Source organism: Oratosquilla oratoria, chromosome 18, assembly GCF_046742065.1.
Source record: "Oratosquilla oratoria isolate Oo_2021 chromosome 18, ASM4674206v1, whole genome shotgun sequence".
Classification (NCBI taxonomy): domain Eukaryota; kingdom Metazoa; phylum Arthropoda; class Malacostraca; order Stomatopoda; family Squillidae; genus Oratosquilla; species Oratosquilla oratoria.
The window spans coordinates 65,581,792-65,605,359 of NC_134794.1; the positions used below are offsets into that span (position 1 = coordinate 65,581,792).

Sequence of the window (23,568 nt, forward strand, 5' to 3'; positions counted from 1 at the left end):
GGATATGAATATAGATACACTTTTCTGGGCATGTATGAATGAAGTAGAGTAAAATGTTCTTTTTTTATTTTATTTTATTTATTTTTTATTTATTGTTATTATTATTATCTGCATGGTATGTAGATATCATTAAATTTACAGTTCAAAATGTGTCAGTAGCTTATGAAAATCAGTACCAGGGCCTCCAAGTACCGACATCTACTGCCTCCTATCCTTGTGGGTATGTTTTTATTTATTGTACATGAAATTATATTTTTACTTTCATCTGCACTTTAACACTAAAAAGTCTTCCATTTTCACAATAACTTTTAAACTGTATGTGTATTACTGCTTTAAAATCTATTGTTAAACTTATTTATGTTTTATGATAATTATAGCCTTTTAAGTTTGACCATGCTTATAAATGTGTATTGACAGCCTTGTTCTGTTCCTGAGCTATCACCATTCTGCACACATTTGAATAGTTTTTATTTTCAGAATGCAACAGGATAGAATATGTTGACATCCTGTCACATGTTGTAGTGTACATTGTCATCATAATTACCTTTTTAGACAATATTAACTTCATATAAATTGGGTCACTTGGGTTATTGATCACTGGCTAAAGTATATGAACTTGGCACCTTATTTCAACACTTACCAGCTTGGGAAAGAGAGCTTTAAGTGAATGAAATTGCATGGTAGTAGACCCATTCCAGTAGGACACCTTACTGGAATGGGTTGACCAGGATGAGTTTTAATTCTCAGATGCTAGGGGCATAGAGGGTTACACCTTACCTGACCATCACAATCACATGGCAAGTAGATAAAGTTACGTAACTGCAGCCAGAAAAAAAATACATAAACATTTTAGGTGTTTCTCTCATCTTAGCATGAGTTCACATTTTTGTGTTTTATGTGTAAACTGGCATCAAATTAGCTGTTAATTCTTTGCTCTGCCTATACTGCAGTCAGCTTGAGGTGGATTACATGCATGCTACCTTCACATTTCCTTTTTATTTACTTTGTTGCTATAAGGTTCAGGAAGGCATTTGCAGACTGTTCTGTGATATAAAGAAAGTATAGTAGTTCTGTGAAATACTTTTGTTGTAGATGTTTTCACAGTCACCAAGCAGATGACACTGAATAAAAGATGTAAATGGCACCCATAGGAAAGAATGTATAAACAGCAGAGAACCAGTTATATTCAGTCATTTATTGAGTGCCCTATGATCATAAGATACCTTTACTTGTCAATAGTGAGAAGACAGGTGTAGTGGGAAAATATGTAATTATGCAAAACTCAGGGAACATCCATCACCTTCACCAAAACTTCAGGGAATATTCATCACCTGTAAAGAAAGGATAAGATGTTTGAAATACTCGGTTTTAGGTATGGCTTCATGTCAATAGGGCACAGCACATTTAGTGCAAGAAGATCAGCACAACAGGCATCATAATGTTGATTTGATGTTAGTGCTACATGAAGCTCCTGTTATTTATGTTTGATTGAAAGATAGTATTCCATGAAGACTCAAGTTTTAATTATGTAAACTGGAATAGTACCCCATTAACCCCTTCAGCACAAGGTCCTGCCCTCTGATGGATAAAAGTGTTTAGTGTTTATTAGAACAAAATCTGCAAAGGGCATCACCCTACTAAAGGGGTTAATTAGCCTTAATCCATTCAACATAAGGCCTTCACCATGTTGAATATCATCTAACATTAGCAAAATTATAATCTATAGAGGATATCATAGAGAAGGGGTTCACCACTTCATTTCTGAAAGAGGTACCTCAATTGAATAAAAATGTCAGTCATTATCCAAAATGAAATGAATTCCACATGGTACTTTTCTACATTTTGCTTAGGTTCAGCACTCTTTTTGTGTTAACTGGACAGAGGCAGCAGCACTCTTCAATAGATGTCATACTCTGTGGACAATCTACTCATCTTGTGTTTTGACAGGAAATGACATCTCACTAAATCTTCATCCAACCACCCTATGAAAAGGGGTCGGCATTCTGCAAAACATTCACTCTGCTGATGGAAATGCTTTGACACAATAATAAAATTGATTAAATCCCCATAATGGTGAGGGTGGAATCAACACCAAAAGTTGCCATCCTTCTAGTGTACAGACACCTGCTAATGTTGTGTTAAACCCTGCCTTCCTTTTTCAGAGAACATGATTTTTGCACAGGAATGGCACACTTTGTTGATGCTAGAGTAAATTTGACCTAATCACCTAATCACTTTACAAAGAATGCTTTTATATGGCCATGTCCTTTGGGTTTGTATATACTAACACATTGTTTGCAGTATGTATATATATATATATATATATATATATATATGTATATGTATATATATATTTGTGTGACTACCATTGTTGTTGTAATTATACAATTTTGGATGATTACATTATTTTTCATTGTTAACAATGTTTAATTGTTCTAATATACATTTTTTTAGTAACAAGTCCATGAAAAATTTAAGCCAAAGTGCATCCAGGAAGCACAAAGTTATGGCCAGCTTTATACCTTTTTGGTAGCCAGTTGTCCCAGTCTTAGGACATAAGCGGCCTGTTGGGCTTCTGGCTTGCTCACAGCCCCTTCCCCGCTAGTTTGACTGCAGCTTCCATTGTGTACACAGCCTGGCGTGGCATACCTGGTCAGGGGTTGGCATGGCTTAATTTGAATTTCACCAAATAGCACCCATATCCTGCAGCATTGACATTCTTGTTCACATTATTTATGGGATGCTTGCTTGCCAGGTTTGGACAGAGTGTTTGTTCAACACAAAAAGGGAGTGACATGAAGGAGGTGGAGACTATAAAGTGAAGAGGTCTAGAGAGAATGTAAACACAAAGGTTATTTGTTGCTGTGTTTCAGAGCGCTCGGACTGGGTTGAGGAGTCTGTAAACGGCTGTGAGTATGCCTGCCAGTGTATCTATATATTCAGCCTTTATGGCAACTCTCCAACATTTAAAAATCGTTAGTGTATCTATATTTCATATATATATATACATATTTGAGTAGAAATTTGTTATTTATTCATCTGTATAATTAAGTTTGTGTATATGTGATTTATTGAAAAATATGACTGTGTATAGTAGCATCAGAATCATACTCAAGGTCTACTCTTCGAAAACAAATGATGAATGAGAGGACCCTAAAAAAGTCAACGAGTACATGCTGTATGTTGTAACTAAAATGTTTTAAAAGAGAAACTGTATCTAAAGGCTTTGGAAAGTGACAAAGTTATAATGACTGTTAGCAACACTGTTGAGACAAAATTATGTTCTTCACTTTGTACAGAGACCATACCATCACTACACATTCTAATAGGGTGGATCAGGCATACCATTATTTTTTATTTATTAGTTTTTATAAGTATATATATATTTATTTATATATATATATATATATATATATATGGTGTGTGTGTAATAAAACCACTTGGAAACTAAAATGAAAGGTGACTGAACGTTTTCATCTATTTAAGACATTTTCAAAGGTACAGTGTAAGGAAACAGTGACAATATATATATACAAAAGAAGCATACTAGGGGGAAAATAGGACAGGTCCATTGTGACCTCACTCTATCAGCACTGCCGGACATTTCAGCCGGCTACTGTCAACAATTTTGTACAAAATTGTTGACAGTAGCCATCTCAAATGTCCAGTAGTGCTGAGAGAGTGAGGTCACAATGGATCTGTCCAGTAGTGGGATTCAAATTTTTCGTCAGCCGGTTCTGTTATAGTCGGTGTATTTCCATCTGACACTAATTTGCAACCACTTCTTAGCCACATTTTCTTTATATTATTGTTATCAATTAAATATTCTAACTAGAAATATGGAAAACTAACAATATTATATTTAAAATGCATCTCTGGCTGCCAAACGTAAAAAATATTCAAATATTTACATACGAAAAACCTGAAAATTTGTCATGTGGAAAAAAAAATGGGGTATAGACCTGGGTGCCAACCTATAGTTAGTCTCGTGATCAAAAAATTCGATTTGGGAAACCTAGTGCAGGTGTATTTATTTTTTTACGGACGCATGTTTGTGTGGGGGTAGTGTGTGCATGTGTAGGCTATGTATGTGCTTACACGTGTGCATATGTGTACATGTACATGAGTATGTGTGTGCATGTGTGCAATGCATTTGTGTTATTTATAAACAAACATGTTTGTGTGGGTAGGCCTAAGGAGTGTGTATGAGAGTGCGTGTATGTATGTATGTCCATAATTATAATAAAATGTAGTTTAATAACACAAATATACAGAGAAACCAAGCACTATATACATGAAAAAAAACTGGTAACCACTTGTGTAAATAAACTATGCAATAAATCACTAACGAAAGTTACGAAACATACCGTCCCGGTACGTATCGGATGAGATGCAGAAGACCACTGACCAGCTGAGCAACTAGTCGGTTCGCCAGTTAGCCGGTTCGCCGAACTGACAAATTTGCGTGAGCCGGTTCTAGCGAATAGGTAAGAACCGGCTGAATCCCACTACTGGACCTGTCCTAATTCCCCCCTAGTGTGCTTCTTTTGTGTATGTATATATATATATATATATATATATATATATATATATATATATATATATATATATATTGCCACTGTTTCCTTACTCTGTACCTTTGAAAATGTCTTAAATAGACGAAAACCTTCGGTCACCTTTCATTCTATTTTCCAAGTGGTTTTATTACACATTTAAATAATCGTGTTTTTGTGATTTATTCGCATATATATATATATATATATATATGTATGTATATATATGATAATATACATATATATATGTGTGTGTGTGTGTGTATATATATATATATATATATATTTATATTTATATATATATTTTTTTTTTTTTTTTTTTTTTTTTTTTTATCATTTCATCCTTGCAGTGAAAGCACAATTTTATGTTTGTCAATAGTTCACATGTTTCATACACAATTTGGTTGCTATGGTTATCAGGTGATAAGGTATCTATGACCAACACTCCCAAATCCTCTTTGTTTCATTTCTGTAATGGACTCATTTCCTATTGGGTAATCCATTGATAATCTCTTGAAACTTTTTCCCCATTTCCAATATTCAATTTTTTATGTTAGATTTAGTTTTCTACAATTTGTTCTAGATTTGTATAGTATCTAATCTGTAGTTTCTGTCTTCTTTTGTCTCTTGATCTTTGCATTCTTTGCAAACATGTAGCTTTTCCTTCCATCCATCATTTCATTTATATAAATCAAGGTGCCAGAACTGATCCTGAAAGGACTCCTATAGTCACCTCCAACTATCCTTATGTCTTATCCTTCTGTTCTCAAGAACAGGTCTGTCAGGAAATCCTGTATCAAATTAAAGAATGTACCTCAAATTCCCATAACATGTTCCAATAGAAAAAAAAAATTGATTGTAAAATACCTCGTATGTGTTCTCTAAGTGTAAGTATACACAGCCTATCCGCTCTTACAACACATCAACTGCTCTTGAGCAAAAGCTCGGCAGGTTTGACATGTATAATCTTCCAGTTCTAAGACGGAAGTGATTAGCTGACAAAATGTTCTCTCGAAGATACTCAAGTCACCTATGTTATAATGCCCACATATAATTTTTCTTATCATGCTTATCATGATCTTCCAGTTCTAAGACAGAAGTGTAGCTGCCAAAATGCTCTCTTCAAGATATTTATGTCACCTATTTTATAATGCCCACATATAATTTTTTTCCTGTCGTGCATATATATTAGGGACACTGGTCTTTAGTTCATTGGTTTCTCTTTACTTCTTCTTTAATGAATTGGTATCACATCAGATCATTTCTAGTTCCTTGCCTTCAGTGAGGATACAATTTTGTCATAAATCTATTCCATCAATTGGTGTCTGTATTCCAAAAGTAACCAGTCTGTAATTTTTCTTACATCCAGTGTTTCTAATACAGATAATTTCTAGTTGTGTGATCTTTCCTTGCCTTCAGTGAGGATACAATTTTGTCATAAATATATTCCATCAATTGGTGTCTGTATTCCAAAAGTAACCAGTTTGTTATCCCATCAGGTCTGTAATTTTTCTTACATCCAGTGTTTCTAATACAGATAATTTCTAATTGTGTGATCTTACCTTGCCTTCAGTAAGGATACAATTTTGTCATAAATCTATTCCATCATTTGATGTCTGTATTCCAAAAGTAACCAGTTTGTTATCCCATCAGGTCTGTAATTTTTCTTACATCCAGTGTTTCTAATACAGTGATCCCCCCAGTATTCGCAAGGGTTAGGTTCCAAGACTCTTCACAAATAGTGTAAAAGCATGGGTAATGGACATGCCCCATATAATATGCCTGAGAATACCTTGTTTTAACACTTATATTGCTTTATGATGTAAATGTCAATACTCCATTTTTAAAGTTATTTTTTAAATATAATAGGTTTTGATAAAGTTGTAGTAAATTAGACCTGTACTTACCAATAATGAAAAATTGATTGAATCTTATTCCCTGATTGGCTACTCTCAAATTGCAGCCAATAGTGTAGCCAAAAACATTGATGCAGGAGGTGCTGGCATCCCATACCACATTTTTGTTGTTTATATCTATATTTTATATTAGTTTATATACTGTATATAGCTATTTTTCTTGCTTTGATCAATTAATGTATTTATAAATTTAATGATAATTTTTAAGGTTTCAATTAGAAAAAAATTAGGTTTCAAGTAGCTGAGATGTACATAGCCCTTGCAGATAGTTGAGAGAATTGCAAATAAATATTAGTTTAGCTTCCCAGAAAAAATCTCTAAGTATATGGGGTTGCAAATGGCAAGCCGCAGATAGGTAAGGGTCCACTATAGATTATATGTTTCATTTGCTTCTATATTTATTTCATACAACCCAACACTCCTATCTACATCTCTCTCCTTAAAATAATTTTCTTTATTGAAAACTGAATGTGAATTTCTGTTCATCATTTCAACATGTGTGGAGTAAAGGGAACAGATAAATAGGTGATAATGGAAGTTATGGCTGTTGGAGGAAAGTGGATGTAGTATTTGAAATTGTTGAGTGCAGAGGAAGATTGGGAGGCTTCAATTATGGCAGTGGGAGATGCCAGGAAAATTATTGTAATAGGAGAGGAGAATAAGGCTACAGCAGAAAATGGGATACAAGCTGCATGGTAAGAGATAAATGCGGGAAAGTCACCTGTGTTGGATGGTTTGTTGTGGGGGAATGTCTGATAAAAGCTGTAGTTACAGTGGATTGGCTGATGAGATTGTTCAATGTGTGGATGAGGGAAGTAAGTGTACTGGTGTATTGGAGTACATGAACAGTTCTACTATATGAGGAAAGGGGGACAAATATGAATGTTAGATGGATCAGTATGTCGAGTATAGTTGGTAAAATGTATGAACATGTATTACATATACAGTGAGTTACAATGATAAAGGAGACCATTTGTATGCTAAAAGGCTTTTACCCCTTTTAAGAATATTAACTAAGTCAAAGCATACATTCACCCTAAACCTGTCCAACACCAATTGGGAAAAGAAAAAAACATAAGATGGAACTGCTCAGCCAGACAGTCTAGGGAACCACAAGATCAACAGTAGTCTACCTAGCACCTTCACATTTACCTCTCTCACCACCCTATCCATATACACATTGAATCACATTGGTGACATTGCACAACCTTGGTACAGCCCCAGCTTCATTTTCCCACTCCTGTATACTACAGTTAGGTAAATACAACTAGGTAAATGTAAGAGATGTAATTAGTTCAGATTCAGTCTAGTCTTTCCAGCCAGTCTCCCTATATATCACATATCTAGTTAAATTCCGACACTGCTTCTGACCCAGGGCAGTGGACAGGATGCAGGGATGACCTGTCATCCAGGAGGTGCCAAGATAAGAGGGAGGGAGGAGGGTGGAGGGGAGTGGAATATATAGGAAATGAAATGGGTGGGAGTGGTTTCTATGCCTTTTTCTTTTTGGCTACCCCCCGTGTAGGAGGGAAAAGCCTTTGGTATATGTATGTAGTTAAATTCCAGTGGACAGACTTGAGTGGGTATATCAGCATGGCTGAGTAATAGGTTGAGCTTTGCATGATGTGGTGATTAGAAAGGATTTGTCTCACAAGTGTAATGCTGCATGTTTAGGTAACCTAGAAGTATTTATACTCCAGTACACAAGAGTCCAGATCTAAGGATTATGTTTAAACCTTTTAAGTGATGGCAACTGGACTTGTATAAATTCTATGTTAATCACCAGATAATTTTACTTAGCTGCATAACCCCCCCCCCTCACAATGTCGTGTTATACAATTCCAGTAACCAGGAACCATTGACTAGCAAGCTGTTGTATAAAAGGACAAGAAGTTGATATATAGTAGTAATGTCACAAATCACATCAGCATTAGAATGTAACTAGTTTGCTGATTCCATATATTTATTTGTTATCAGCAAACATTAACATATTAATAATATATGGTAGAGCTAATTACTTTTCCGAGTCCAGCTCCAGGGTAGCTATAGTCTCTTAACCCCTTCCGTATAATGACGCCTTCATAGGAGTCAAGGCACAAGTGGGTGTATGAGGATGCCGGCATCAGCATCTTGGTTATACAGTGAGTCCTCCTTATACGGTAATTCTTTATTCAGTAAACTCACAGTTACGGTATTTGGTGATTACTACCCTCGATTCTATTTACGGTAAGAAAAATTCACAGATGCGGTATCCGCTAGATATTTTGAAGAGGAAAGAGCAAGGAGAAGGTACATCTGTCATATCCTATGATTACATATTATAATGGGTTTGGTATACGGTAATTTCAATTTGTGGTAAGGTTTTCAGGAACGCATATGTACTGTATAACGAGAACTTGCTATATTTATTTTGTAGTTGTAGCTGAGTGACCCCCATGTATGAACTGACTTGATCATATATTTTGTGGTTATTAATATTCAGAGTGAAAGAGAATGAGTAATATAACTGTAACTATAATTTATAATGCAAGTATTGTGATGTGTCATCATACATCAGGCAGCTGATGCTGCCTATGAGAATTTGACTCATATTGAAAAAGTTCATTTTTACTTGTAAAAATATTCAATAAGAAAAGTTATATTAATTTGTGGAATAATAGTCTTGATGACACATGCACATAGACTTGAAGAAGTAGAAATGAGAAATAACGAAAAACAGGTTTCCAGCAGTTATTAATGAGGAAAATCTATGGATAATGGAATAAAATTAATATTGGCAGGTCTTTCATGAGTTTTTAGTCAAGCAAGGGGAAAGTATCAACCTCTAGTGTGGGGTTATTCCTTGTGTGACTAAAATAAGCTAATGTTAGAAGAAAACCAGCGTGATGGGACAATTCTAGACAGTTTCTATCTAAGGATCACCCAGCAGGTTGACCCTTTGTGATACCAAGTTGAATAAGATGATTTGGTAATCAAAAAAACTAAGTCTTTTTAGTAAAATTACATATTGTATGCTCCTCAAGATGCATTTAGATTATTATTGAGTCACTTGCCTAACTCTTGATAGTAGAGGTTCCTCTGGTTTGAATAAACAGAATTCATAAATGTTTTAGATTTAATGTTGTATGACATAAAGAGTTGGTTGAATTTGTTGACAAAAACTTTAACACTGTAAAGTATTCCATGGTATTGAGGGAGATAGATTTGATCTCTAATTGATTGTCATTCAGTAGCTGTTTTTCTTAAGAACATAAGAATGAAGGAGACTGCAAGAGACCATAAGGCCTACACTAGGCAGCTCTGTAAACCCTGGAGTATTTGAAAGTTTCTCTAGACTGAATCACTTGGACATGATAGAAATTTAGTTTTACCTGTTATAAGGGAGGTGGTGACTGAGTCATCTCTTCCTTGTTCACTAAACATACCATGTACATTGTAAACCTTCTTTCACCCTCTGACCCTATCCATCTATTTAATTCTCAGTCTTCCTTTTGAGCTCACACCACCCACATTCTTTGTGAGTTTTAAGTAAGTGTTGACTTTCTCATTTTCTGGTGTAAGGTAAGTTTAGAGTGGAGGATAGGTGGAGAAAGAGGAAAGGGCAGAAGGTAGGGAGGTACTTAGAGTGAACTACTTAAATGAGAAAGAAAAGGAGGAGTATAAGAAGCTGAGAGAGGAGTGGGAGGGAGTGGAGGATAGAGTACAACAAGGAGTGGAAGAGTAATGGGGATGGTTCAAGGAGGGAGTCATAAGGTGTGCAAAGATGGTGTGTGGAACAAGGAGGATAGGAGGAAATAGAAGGAAGGGTAGTGAGTGGTGGGATGAGGAAGCAAAGAAGGGTGTAGAAGAGAAGAAGCAAGCTTTCATAGATTGGTTACAAATTAGGACGAGGGAATCATATGAGAGGTACAAAGTAAAGAGAAGAGAAGTAAAACATAAGATAAAGGAGGCAAAGAGGAGAGCAGATGTGAAATGGGGTAAGAGTATGACAGAAAATTTTGAAAGTAATAAGATGTTTTGGAAAGAAATTAAAAGAGGAAGAGGAGGCGAATCAAGTAGAGAAGAAAAGGTAAAAGGTGCAGATGGAGAGATGATAATGGAAGAGAAGGCAGTGAGAGGAAGGTGGGCAGAGTATTTTAGGGAGTTGCTAAATGTGAAGGAGAATAGGGATGAATTGAAGGCAGCTGTTGATGATGAGAACAGGTAAGGCACCTGGGTTGGATGGATGTCATGCAGAATGTCTGGAAAAAGGAGGTACAGTGATGGTGGACTGGCTGGTGAAGTTATTTAATGTTTGTTTAAGAGAGGGTAGTATGCTGGAGGACTGGAGGAGTGCCTGTATAGTTCCACTTTACAAGGGAAAAGGGGATAAGTGTGAGTAGTAGTTTCAGAGGGATCAGCTTGTTGAGTGTAGTTGGGAAAGCTTATGGGAGGGTCTTCATTGAGAGGATTAGGAAAGGAACAGAGGGAGTAATTGGTAAAGAACAGTGTGGGTTTAGGACAGGTAGAGGTTGTGTAGATCAGATTTTTGTGGTAAGACAGATATGTGAGAAAGTTATAGGAAAAGGTAAGGATGTATTTTGGGCTTCTATGGATCTGGAAAAGGCTTATGACATGGTAGACAGGAAGGCACTGTGGGAGGTATTGCAGATATATGGGGTAGGAGGAAAGCTGTGAAGTGCAGTCAAGAGTTTTTACAAGAGTAGTAGAGCATTGTCAGGATTAGAAATGGAGAGAGTGAGTTATTTGAGGAAAAGGTGGGACTTCATCAGGGATATATTATGTCACCCTGGCTGTTCAATTTATACATGGATGGGGTAGTGCGAGAGGTAAATGCAAGGGTAGTGGGTCAGGAATTGGAGGGAGATGGTTAAAGAAAATGGAGAAAAGTGGGAGTTAAGCCAGTTGTTTGCTGATGACACTGCCCTTGTGGAAGGATCGGAGGAGGGATTGAGGAAGTTAGTGAGAGTTTAGGAAGATGTGCAAAAGAAGAAAGTTGTTGTTGTCGTTCCCTAGACTGTCTGTCCGAGCAGTCCCGTCTCCCCAAGGAATGCTACAGCCGAAACTGGGTTTTCCCACAAATCCTTTATAGAGTGTATGTTGTGTTGTTTGCGTGCATGATTGTGTATAATGCAGTCTTCCATTATGTGTTGTATGGTATGGGGTGAAGTGTTACAACCTGGGCAGCTGTTCACAATGCGGTCATCCAGCCTCTTCTGGTAGCTTAGAAGTGCTGGGTCCTGGAGCTGCAGCGTCTACGTCGTGGGACCACCCCCCAACCCCAAGAGTTGGGGGCCAAACAGCAGCAACCACCCCTGGCCATCAGCTCTACGCAGGTGGCACCGATCCCCAAGAGGAGCTACGCCTGCCTTGGGGAGTACCACAAAGAAGGAAGTTGAGGATAAATGTGGGTAAAAGTAAGGTGATGAGATGTACAAGGGGAGAAAGTGGCAGCAGACTGGAAATGAGTATTAAGGGAGAGAGACTGGAGGAAGTGGATAGTTTTAGATACTTGGGTGCGAATGTGGCAGGAAAGGAAGGAGTGGGGGTGGTGGTAGAATGTAGATTGAGAAAAGCGAGTAAATGCCTTGGTGGATTAAAAAGTGTAATGAGAAATAGACATCTGGGAATGGATGCTAAGAGGAGATTGTATGAAGGAATGATTGTGCCAACAGCACTGTATGGGGCAGAAACATGGAACATAAGAGAGGAAGAGAGAAGGAGTTTGAATGTGTTTGAGATGAGGTGTCTGAGAAGTATGATGGGGGTTACTATGCTAGATAGAGTGAGAAATGAGGAGGTGAGGAGGAGAACGGGGGTGGAAAGGGAGCTGGGAGATAGGGTTGATGAAAGAGTATTAGGATGGTTTGGACACATGGAAAGAATGAGTGAAGAAAGACTAGTAAAAGAGGTATGGAAGGCAGATGTGGAGGGAGTGAATATGAGGGGACGTCCTAGGATGAGGTGGATGGATGGGGTGAAGGGGGCTTTGGGGAAGAGGGGAATGTCTGTTGAGGAAGGACGGGAGAGGACAGAAGACAGGGGTGAATGGAGAATGGTTGTATATGGATGATGTTGTGATACATGAGGTGGAATGGGCGGGGGGATGGGGGATGAGGTAGTATGTGTGAGCAAAATTTGATGCAACCCGAAGGAATTTCTCCCTGTCTTCTCCTTTAATGCATGGGGGGACGGAGAGGGGGGGTCACCGATTTAATGAAGCGGCCTTGCTATGGATGTGCTGTGTCTTGCGACACTGCTTCTGACCCAGGGCAGTGGACAAGGTGCAGGGATGACCCATCATCCAGGAGGTGCTAAGATAAGAGGGAGGGTGGAGGGGTGTGGAGTGTATTCAGGGATGGAATGGGTGGGAATGATTTTATGTCTTTTCCTTTTTGGCTACCTCCCTTGTAAGGGGGAAAAAGCCTTGGTATATGTATGTATATATATATATATATATATATATATATATGTGTGTGTGTGTGTGTATATATATATATATATATATATATATACACATATATATATGCATGAGAAATCACATAAACTCGTGATTCTAAATATGCGGAAAAACCACCAAGGAAAAAGATAAACTGATGACCAATCGCTTTCGTCTATTCAGACATCCTCAGGGCTTGGTCATCAGTTTATCTTTTTCCTTGGTGGTTTTTCCGCATGTATATATATATATATATATATATATATATATATATAACAGTGTTATGACTTTCTGCAAAGACCAAATGTTTCCTCCTAATGGCATGATAATACCACCCTTATGTAAGATGAGCTGGATGGGTTAAGAGCTTGTGCACATAGTAATCACATATAAGAGTACTTGTTAAAACTTTCTTTGGGGAAGCCCAGTATGTGAGTTACACTTAAAATGTATATAAGTGCATGTGTAGGTAAAGATATATTATTCTAAGCTCCTCCCATGGCTTTTAACTTGTATTACAATCAGCAAGTCTCGTGACCAGCTTCAGCCCTCCAGCACTCTTCTGCCACATCACAAGCTTTTTTTGTGAAATGGTTTTAATGGATGCAGGTATTAGTAACTTTATATGCATGGGCACACTATCCCCTGCATGAAATCTACAACACTAGAACTGTCCTTTACAATACAGACACTAGGGATTGATAATCTACAGCTTGTGGTGAACACATTTTCATTAATACTGCTGTAGTCATGTATGCAGGAGGAGGTTGTACATTGAAAGCATTCCTGACAGGTACAAGCAGTGTTAGATTGCCACCCTTGGTGGGGGAGTTATTGCATTAGGTCATGGCTGTTCAGCTAATTCAGGATTGGGGTAAGGTTATGAAACTTAATATGGCAAAAGAGCCATACATTTTAATTTGATTTAAGCACCTCCACAGAAACATGACAAGCATCACTAAACAAATAAATCTATTTTGTAATTACTTTATTTAAGTTTTGTACAGTATTGATGCACTTAGATTTATGTATATGTATTAATATGATTTTTAGAATTACCCAGAAGCAGTCAAACAGTTGAGCCATCTTTGGGTTAGCTACTTTAATGAATTCTGAAAAAAAATACATTTGCAACCATAATTGTGGCTCCTGGCTGCTGCCATGGTTATGTAGTGGTCCTGAATAGTTATTGATATCTTCCTAGTTATATTTCCCTCTTTCTCATTTATTTAAGTTTAGACTTAGTGTACCACATCCAGTTAAACTTGAATAAACCTCCACTCGATGTCAAAGTCTTTCAAATAATGGTGGTGGGTAGAATTTACTCTGAATACTTTGTTGTACCTTTGCTAGATACATTAAACACCATTTGATATTGTACATCCTGTGAACATACAGTTTTTGTTTATAATCCTGTGTGCCAAGGTAAGAAAAGTGTTCGCATTTAGAAACCAAGAAATGTAAAGTACAGTAATTAATATGTAAGTCACCTTTATTGGTTTCTTTACAAGTGATCACTCTTATTATCTTGACTTACAAAATTATATATAAAACATGTTTAAAATCAGGAAAAGACAGATATCAATATATATATATATGAGAGTGTGGGTGGATGAAGAATAAGTGAAGATGGGCTGGAACTCCTTTATTGCTTACACGTTTTGACCAACTTGGTCTTCTTCAGTAAGCTTACTGAAGAAGATCGAGTCAGTCGAAACGTATAAGCAATAAAGGAGTTCCAGCCCATCTTCACTTATTCTTCATCCACCTACACTCTCATATATATATATATATATATATATATATATATATATATATTTATATATTATATATATATATATATATATATATATATATATATATATATATATATATAAAATTATTTTTTCTTCTTTTCTTTCTAAAGTGATATCTCTGACAAAAGACATATACATGTCAAAGGCTTCCAGAAGAGGAGGAGGTAGTGATGTTGTTTATGGTTATCTGTCAGGCCATCAGTAAAGTATTTTTTTAATGAAATTGCCAAGTATCCTTCATCAAGGAAGCAGTAACTTCTTTGTTCTGAATTGTTACTGGTGGTTATTATAATAATAGTGAGTTTTTTTGCCTGTAGATGAGGCTTTAACTTACTCTTTGACGTCTGGATATGAGTGTTTACAATTTCCCTAACTTTAATTTGGTTAAATTATGAGTATCACTACTTAGAGAAGAGATTTACAGCTCTCCTTCCAAATATTTGAGTCTTTATAGAAGGTAAAAGTGTGAGGAACTGTATTTCCCTCAGTTTTGCTACTGGAATGGTAATGAAGAGATATGTGGTACATCTAGTACTAGTAATAGTTATTTGGAGGGTGATTAGGTGTTTAGGTGGTTAACAGACATCAGATAATAAGGGAGAGAAATTGCTGCAGAGGATATACACATGAAAAAAATTCAGACTGAAGACATACAAAAACACCACTGGATTTCAAATGAAACTTCTTTTTCTTCTACCTCTTCCTCTTTTCTTCTTCCTCTTCTTCTTCTTATTATAATAATAATAATTATTATTATTATTATTATTATTATTATTATTATTATTATTACTTGTGGTGAAGGTTGAGGGGATGGCAGTTCGAATCCTGTCACTGGTGAAGTTGAACCAAGGGCATGGTTCATTAAATTCCACGCTACAATGTCCTCTGTGAAGGGCACCGTCCTAGCCTTCCGATGGGAGGAGTTTGTGATGTTAAACCATATCACATCACATTATTATTATAATTACTACTACTTACTACTTGCTACTACTACTATTACTACTTACTACTACTACTGCTGCTGCTTACTACTACTACTACTGCTTACTACTTACTACTACTACTACTTACTACTACTATTACTACTACTACTACTACTTACTACTACTACTACCACTACTCATTCTTTTATCTTAATACGCTATTGGTTAACACTAGTCTTCAGGGGACCAGTGGTGGTTACCTTGTAGTGATGGTTGAGCAATAGACATCAAGTGAATCATCTCCCTGCTGCCCATCTTCAAAACTTGTCAACTCCCTCACTTCCATTTGACAATGCAGACCTGAGGGGTGAACACTCAGTCTCTGAACTGGACCCAGGATCTCTGTTAAGTTCACTTGCATTGACTTCACCTTTTCACATAAGGAAAGCTGATAACTAGTGACTGCTCCCCTTCTACCACTATACATCAGTGACAAAAAATGTCTTGCACTAATGTAATACAGACAATAGTTCAGAGTTTCTTCCCAGAGAGATCTATGGGAAGGCCTAAGGACTATTGCCAACCACTGGGGCTGTGGGTTTCCAGTTAATGAAACTAAAGGCAACAATTATTATTATTACCAAACTTTAATAAAGGATGAAACATGGGTAAGAATGAGTTCTTGATTCATTGTGATCTGCTGATTAGTTCTTTTCCATTCACATTGAAGCCTACTTTTATACTTCAAAAAAATCTGATGTTAGCTAAAACAAACTGCAAAGTGTGATACTTTAAAATGACTTTTGACAACACTGAAATATAACCTTGGTCATCTCTGAAATTTGACGTATGACATTACTGAAATGAGATACTTGACAACACAAAAAATGAGGTTCTAGACAGGAGTGAACTTGGAATCATGATCAACACAATTAAAACACTAGACAAACTAAAATACCTATGACATAGAAATGAACCAGTGATATCTTTAATGAAGGACCTTGTAAGATAATGAACCCACATACAGTGAGACCTCTCATAAACAGACATTAATTAGCTGTGTTTGCGGTGTTTTGGAGTGGTTTTTGGGTGGCATAGTGATTGCACACACTAAACAAGAGCACCAAAAACACAGCAAAAACACCGCAAGCACAGCTAATTAATGTCCATTAATGAGAAGTCTCACTGTATTTTTGATATTTTTTATTAATGACATTGTGACATAGTGTGTGCCTGGAGGAGAGAAGATAATGACATTCTGGGACTGGCTGTGGGCGGGTAAGACTTTGTTGTGCACGCACAGGTGAGTATGCAGGCACGCAGGGCCTGGGGCTGCTGAGACTACACTCTACCTACCGCCATGATCTTAAGATCTACGCATCTGATGAGGGACGTGTTCAGATGACAGCTGCTGCCTTTGCCAAGGGGCTCCTGGCTCTGGAAGGAGAGCTGACTCCCATCCTGGTACAAATGGTTAAGAGTGCCAACACAAATGGACTCCTGGACAACGACTGCGACTCATACAAGCATCAGAATATGTGAGTGTTATTTCACCCCTTAGTGTTTTTGTAGCTACAGACCATGCATGCACATGTTCTTATGTGAACCACCACTTCTGTTCATTCAGTATGCCTCCGGTAATATTTTCACATTTTTACCCCATAATCTTCTCCTTTCATTAACCCCTTTGGTCTGGTGAAGTACAGCTTAAAGAAAATAATAAATAAAAGAAAAAATAATAATAATAGGTTCAGTTTCACAGTGTTGGTGTCTGGCAACAAAGAAAACATTAGTTATGTTATAAACAAAAAGACATGTTTTATCTACACTTGTTTATGTGACTGTAGTTTGCCTGGTGTCTTCTACAAAATAACATAAAGTTGTTAGAGTGAGGAAACATGGGTTATTTTAAGAAACTTATTCCCCAAGTTGTAATTTACATATATTAGTAAATGCTAGATTATTTAATTCAGTTTAGGGAATGTCACTGTAGCAGAGGTTCAGACTGCTATGGTAATGTGATCTACTGGTTTTATTTGGTAATATTAGATGAATATATCCACCTTTAGGATCAATCAGTCAATTGCCCCAGGTGTGCATTGTGTTGCTGCCTGGGACAAGTGGGAATTGGGCAGTGTAGAATGAAGTGTTCATTGTTTTCTGTGTGGTGGTTACATCTGTGGCAGTTGAAGTCTGGAGTGAGGCCAGTTCTGTGTTGGTATTGTTTTGATGCAGAATGATGACATATCTTCATGTCACTATGGTTCTTACTTGTCATAGGAGTGATTTCTCAGTTGGGTTGATGTCTCAGGGAGTGTGGTGGAATATAGAATATGGTCTCTCATAGAGTACTTGTTTTGTGATCTGAGTGTGTGTGTTTTTATATGGATGTGTTAGGGGACACTAGGGGTAGATTATTGTAGATATTTGAGTAATATGTTTCTTAGATATTTTTCTTTTTACATTCAGTGAAGTGCACTAGTGTGATATGGTGAAGGTTTAATGGTTCTTGCACAGAACTTCATGTTTTGTCATCCCCATGTGCTGCTCTATGGGAAGGAATTTATTTTCTGAATGTAAATGTTCTATTGCAGATGGTTATTATTCTTAATGCTCTTTTCTGAGATATGGGATGTCTGTTTCCTTGATAATTGTGTACCATTCTGTGAATGGATAGGTAATTGTAGTTCTTATGAATTTTCTGTATACAGTGATTACTATTTCATCCTGCTGTCCAAATCCTGTACTTGCTGCTGATTTTAGTATACTGTATTCAGTTTCTTATTTTTCTCCACTGCCCACCTTAAATGATATCTCAAGTAGAATCTTGGTGTAACAGAAATTGGTGTAGTGGAAACTAAATTTAGTAGAAATACTTTCTTCCATTATGCCTGTTTCATTTGAGCAAAACCTTCTGGTAAATCAAGCAAGTTGTTCATTTGAACATGCATGTAGATAAAAGTATCTGTGTAGGCATGTAATACTTATTGCCATTGATATTTTTAGATACATAATACCTATGTTCATCATAGGAATATAGTGTATTCTGTGTGGGGGTTTCATATCTTGTAAATATATTGGCTGCATGTTATTGTGGCAAAGTAGCATGCAGCTGATACTTTAGGGTCTATTAGGGGCACCCCTATGGACCAGAGCTACACATCATTTTTGTCTGTGATAGAGGAAATCTCTGTTCATAGAGAATGATGATATAGCTTAGATTGCACTTTTTAGAGAAAACCAAGTGTGAAAGACTTGGGAGTGCTAGTGAGTCCTTACCTTAAATCAAGGAAACAGTGCATTAGCACCAGGAATAGAGCTAACAAACCATTAGGTTTCATTGCTAGGATGGTTACAAATAAAAGTGCTGAGGTAGTTATCAAACTCTGGCATTAGACCCATCCTTGACTATGTGGTACAGTTTTGGTCTCTGTCCTATAGAATGGACATTAACTAGAATCATTACAGAAGGGATGACCAAAATGATACTCGCACATGGGCTCAGAAATTTACCTTTTCAAGGATAGGCTTAGGCATCTTAATTTACACTCTCAAGAAAGACACAGAGTGCAGGTTGATCTAATAGAGGTGTTTAAGTGGATCAAGGGCTTTAACAAGTAGACATTTGACAGAAAATTTAGAAAAGAAAACCATGGCTTGAAGGAAATGACAAGAGTGAGGGTGGTGAGTCATTTGAAGGTGGAAAGGTGAAAAATACAGATGGATAGATATTGATGGAAGTGAAAGTGGTAAGGAGATGGGTAGAGTATTTCAGAGAGTCGCTGAATGTTGAAAGGCTTAGGGAGGTATTGTTTGTGCCAATGGGAAGTGCTAAGAAAATTATTTGATGGGAAAAGAAAGTGACGGGATTATAGAAAAAGATGAGACACAAAGAACATCGAAAATGATGAAATCTAGTAAGATGCCTTGGTTGGATGGGTGTTATGTAATGTATGATGAAGAGAGGTATGGTTATAGTGATTGGCTAGTGAGGTTATTTAATGTGTGCCTAAGGGAGGGGAATGTGCCAGAGGATTGGAGGAGTTTGTGTGTAGCTTCTTTTTATTAAGGAAAAAGGGACATATATCATTGTAGTAGTATTAGAGGGATCTGTCTTTTGAGTGTAGTTGGGAAAGTATTTGGGAGGGTGTTCATTGAGAGGATTAGTATAGGAGAAGAGAGAGAAATTGGGGAGGAATGGTGTGGGTTTAGGAAAGGTGGAGAATATGTGGATTATGTTTTTGTAGTGAAGCAGATATGTGAGTTTTTGGCAAAAAGTATGGGTATTTTATGTGCTTTTATGGATCTAGAGAAGCCTTATAACAGGGTTGACAGGAAGAAATTCTGGGAAGTTTTGCATATGCATAGGATAGGGGGGAAAGCTGTTAAGGACAGTCAGAAGTCTTAATATGAGTAGTAGAGTTTGTATTAGGGTTGGAAATTATGAGAATGAGTGGTTTGATGTGAAGGTGGGGTTACACCATGTTGTGTAATGTCACCACAGTTGTTCAGTGTGTACATGGATGGGGTGGAATGGGAAGTAAATACTGGAATGAGGAGCATGAGATTGGAGGTGATTAGTGAGAGTGGAAAGAAGTCAGAGGTGAGCCAGTTGTTTGCAGATGACACTGCACTTGTGACTTAGTCAGAGGAAGGCCTAAGTAAGTGATGAAATTTGGGAGGTGTATGTGAGAGGAGAAAGTTGAAAATTAATGTGGCTAAAAGTAAGGTGATGAGATATACTGTACAGAGTATTAGGATTACTGTATTAACCTAATTGTAATATACAGGATTGGAATTGTGCTTATTGGGTTCCATTTCTTTGTCACCGTTTTTCAAATTTTGCTTTAAAGTTATTTGCTTAGATTGTTTCTTCTGGTATATTCCACAAATCAATGTGCCTGTTTGGAAAACTATATTTCTTAACATTCTTTAAACATCCTTTTTTTTTTTTTTTTTTTTTTCTCTCTCTCTCTCAATATTCTTCCAAACATGCTGACACATCCTTTCTGCCAATTATTTCCATAACTTTCACAGTTCTGAAGATAACTATCATATTACCTCATTCTCTTCTTTGTTGTGTTGTAGGCTACCTCAGTTTCTTTAATTTTTCCTTGTATGTTTAGTCAGAAAAGATAGGAGTAATTTTAGTTGCTGCCATTTGTATTTTCTTTATTTTACCCATATTTATTTTTATCTATTTACCGGTATTTATTTATTTATTTATTTATTTTTTGTGAGGATACCACATTAATACTGTTCTCTCTCTCTCTCTCTCTCTCTCTCTCTCTCTCTCTCCCCATCTCTCTCTCTCTCTATCTATCTCACTCTCTCTCTCTCTCTCTCTCTCTCTCTCTCTCTCTCTCTCTCTCTCTCTCTCTCTCTCTCTCTCTCTCTCTCTCTCTCTCTCTCTCTCTCTCTTCTCTCTCTCTCTCTCTCCCCCTCTCTCTCTCTCTCTCTCTCTCTCTCTCTCTCTCTCTCTCTCTCTCAGGTAAAACTGTCTTCTCTTGCTCCATTCTTTTTCCTTAGCTTTGTAGTTTTCTTTTCCTGTTTACTTTCATATTTTTGTACAGTACACTACAAATGATGTGGCTGGTTAGAATGTCAAGTTTCAGAATTTGTGTGCAAGTGAGGGTTCGTGGTCATATTTTTTCATGTAGAAACATAATTTAACTAGAAGTCAATTAATAGTTCATAAATCTGAATCAGAGTTGCAAAATATGATTAACCCACTACATTTGAATCAGTGTTGTGTCATTGGTGTAGTAGATTGCAACTAGATCCTCTCCACCCTTTCCTCTTCCGTTCTTACATCTACCGTTCCTCCGTACCCAAATATTTTCCCTTCACCCTCAAGCTGGTCCAAACACTCGTCCCTTAACACACCCTCCTTGCCCCTTTGCCACCTCAGGTTCCCCTTCACCCCCCTCAGCCCAGGTTCTTTTCCACCTCCACCAGCCTGTGTTCCTCTCCACCCTCACCAGATCAAGTTCCTCTTCATCCCCATCCCCTCTCACTCACCCTCAAGGTAAGTACCCATCCCTTCACATAAGGTTCCCCACAGTTTCATGACAGTATTGCTGTGTTCTTGTATGTCCTTCTCTTTTGCTCTCTGCATTTTCACATTCGTTCTTTGTGCACCCCCAGGGTGAAGAATCGCTTGCATGAGGCCATGCAGCAGGATCGTGAACTCACGTCTGAAGACCATCAAAAGCTCAACCCAACCAATTCACGATCCATCAGCAATGCCCTCCATTTTATCAAGAATCCAGTCAAGATGTGTCAACATGTGCACTCCCTCATTCAGCAGCTCAATGTTGTCATTAAGGCCAAGAAAGAGGATCCAAAGACCAAAGGTTCGTGAGAAGAAAGTATGATGGGGAAGGGCACTTATTTGTATGATTTGCATGAAATTTGCTGCCACGTGCTTGGATGAACATGTGGAATCCAAAACCACATTCTGTTTCCCCAGATCTCTTGCAGAAGATCCACTGTCCAACAGCCACCAGATTGTCCCATAAGTCATTCAAGGAAGAAACATTTTGTTATTCTCTGGGTGTGGTCAGGGTGGGGTAGTATAAAGCACATTGTTCTATATATTCTGAATGGTGGTTGCATCAGAAGTTTCTGTGGCCTGGCCTGTTCTGTGTTGGTATTGTTTTCATGCTGGATGGTGACCTGAACATGATTATGCTAATGTGGTTCTTGTTTCTCAGGGATTTTTGTGTAGGGCTAATGTTCAGGGGGGTTTGATGGAGTATGGTGTTTGCTGATTAATCAGGAAGTGTTTGATTTGTGATCTGAATGTAGATGTGTTTCAGTATGATGTGCGTCTTGTTGATGTTGAGTAGTATACTGCTGGTGTTTTTTTTGTGTGTGTGATGTAATGAAATGGGTGAGTAGGGTTGAAGCCTCTTGCATAGAACTGTATACCTATCATTTTCACATGATGTTCTATGAGGAAGATTTTGGTTTCTGTATGCAGATGTTCAGTGGGGTGGCTTTAGTATATCCTGTTATTATTTTCAGTGCTTTATTTTGGGTGTCATGTTTTCCTGATTAATGGGAACTTGTGTTGTGGAAGCACAGTTGAGTGTGGCTCTTAAGAATGCTTGTATACTGTGATTACATTCCCTCAGCTGACCAAAGTCTTTGTTTGCTACTGATCTTAGAATATTAATTTCTTGTTGATTTTAACTGCAAGTAATGGCATATGTGAATTGAAGGTCATGAGTATCAAACATGAGGCCCAGGATTTATGGGTTCTTTTCAAGTGGAAGGGTTTGGTTGTTAAATTTCATCATTAAATGTTTCTTTGATTCATAGTAGTCTCAAATGAGCAATGTTACCATTGATTTATGAAGGGAGGCCTCCAGTATATCCTTTCTAAGTCATTGTTCCATGTTGTCTACAATATGTTTGGGGATTCTTAGTGCCTATTTTATAGTTGCTTTACTGTGTTACTATTGTCAGGTCATCTGCTTAGGTGAGTACCTAGGTATTTTGCTCTAAATCTGGTGTTGGGAGATCACCTATGAAGAGATAATGCAGGTGAGAGTACAGTTCTTTGGGGGACTATTGCACAGTCTTTTTGTCCCAAAAAGTTATTGTTTTGAGTTACTCTGCACTGTTGACTGGCTTGAAAGTATGTTAGCCATTTGTATGTTGTGGATGTCTGTCACTGAGTTTTAAGGAGAGTGTGAATCTTGGAACTTTATTAAATGCCTAGTTTATGTCTCTTGCCTTTGTTACTGTTTGTTGTCATTGTTGTGAATCTGTCTATAAGCTTTTGGGATAGTATATGGTTGGGAACTTTATCAAATGCCTTGTTTATGTCTGTTGCCACTATTACTAATTTTTGTGGTGATGCTTTTTATTAATTATTATTATTATTGTTAAATTGAATAGCTGCTGACGTTCTGACGATCTGTGTAGTTGATC

The 23,568-nt window shown here is 37.3% G+C and overlaps 1 protein-coding gene and 1 long non-coding RNA gene across 12 annotated transcripts in view; one reads left to right on the forward strand and one right to left on the reverse strand.

The window, feature by feature from the left end:
* Positions 1-23,568, forward strand: part of LOC143035346 (inositol hexakisphosphate and diphosphoinositol-pentakisphosphate kinase 2-like) — a 247,704-nt gene that overhangs the window by 140,393 nt on the left and 83,743 nt on the right. For 9 of the 10 annotated variants that reach the window (XM_076202325.1, XM_076202328.1, XM_076202326.1 and 6 more), the window contains 3 exons: positions 2,874-2,909; positions 16,931-17,165; positions 21,775-21,983. In XM_076202325.1, the coding sequence (XP_076058440.1) occupies positions 2,874-2,909; positions 16,931-17,165; positions 21,775-21,983 (480 nt within the window). The remainder of the gene's footprint in view (positions 1-2,873; positions 2,910-16,930; positions 17,166-21,774; positions 21,984-23,568) is intronic. The other variant, XM_076202329.1, reaches the window with a different exon arrangement.
* LOC143035347 (uncharacterized) overlaps positions 1-23,568 on the reverse strand; it is a 234,328-nt gene that overhangs the window by 114,438 nt on the left and 96,322 nt on the right. The gene's annotated exons all lie outside the window — the stretch shown is intronic.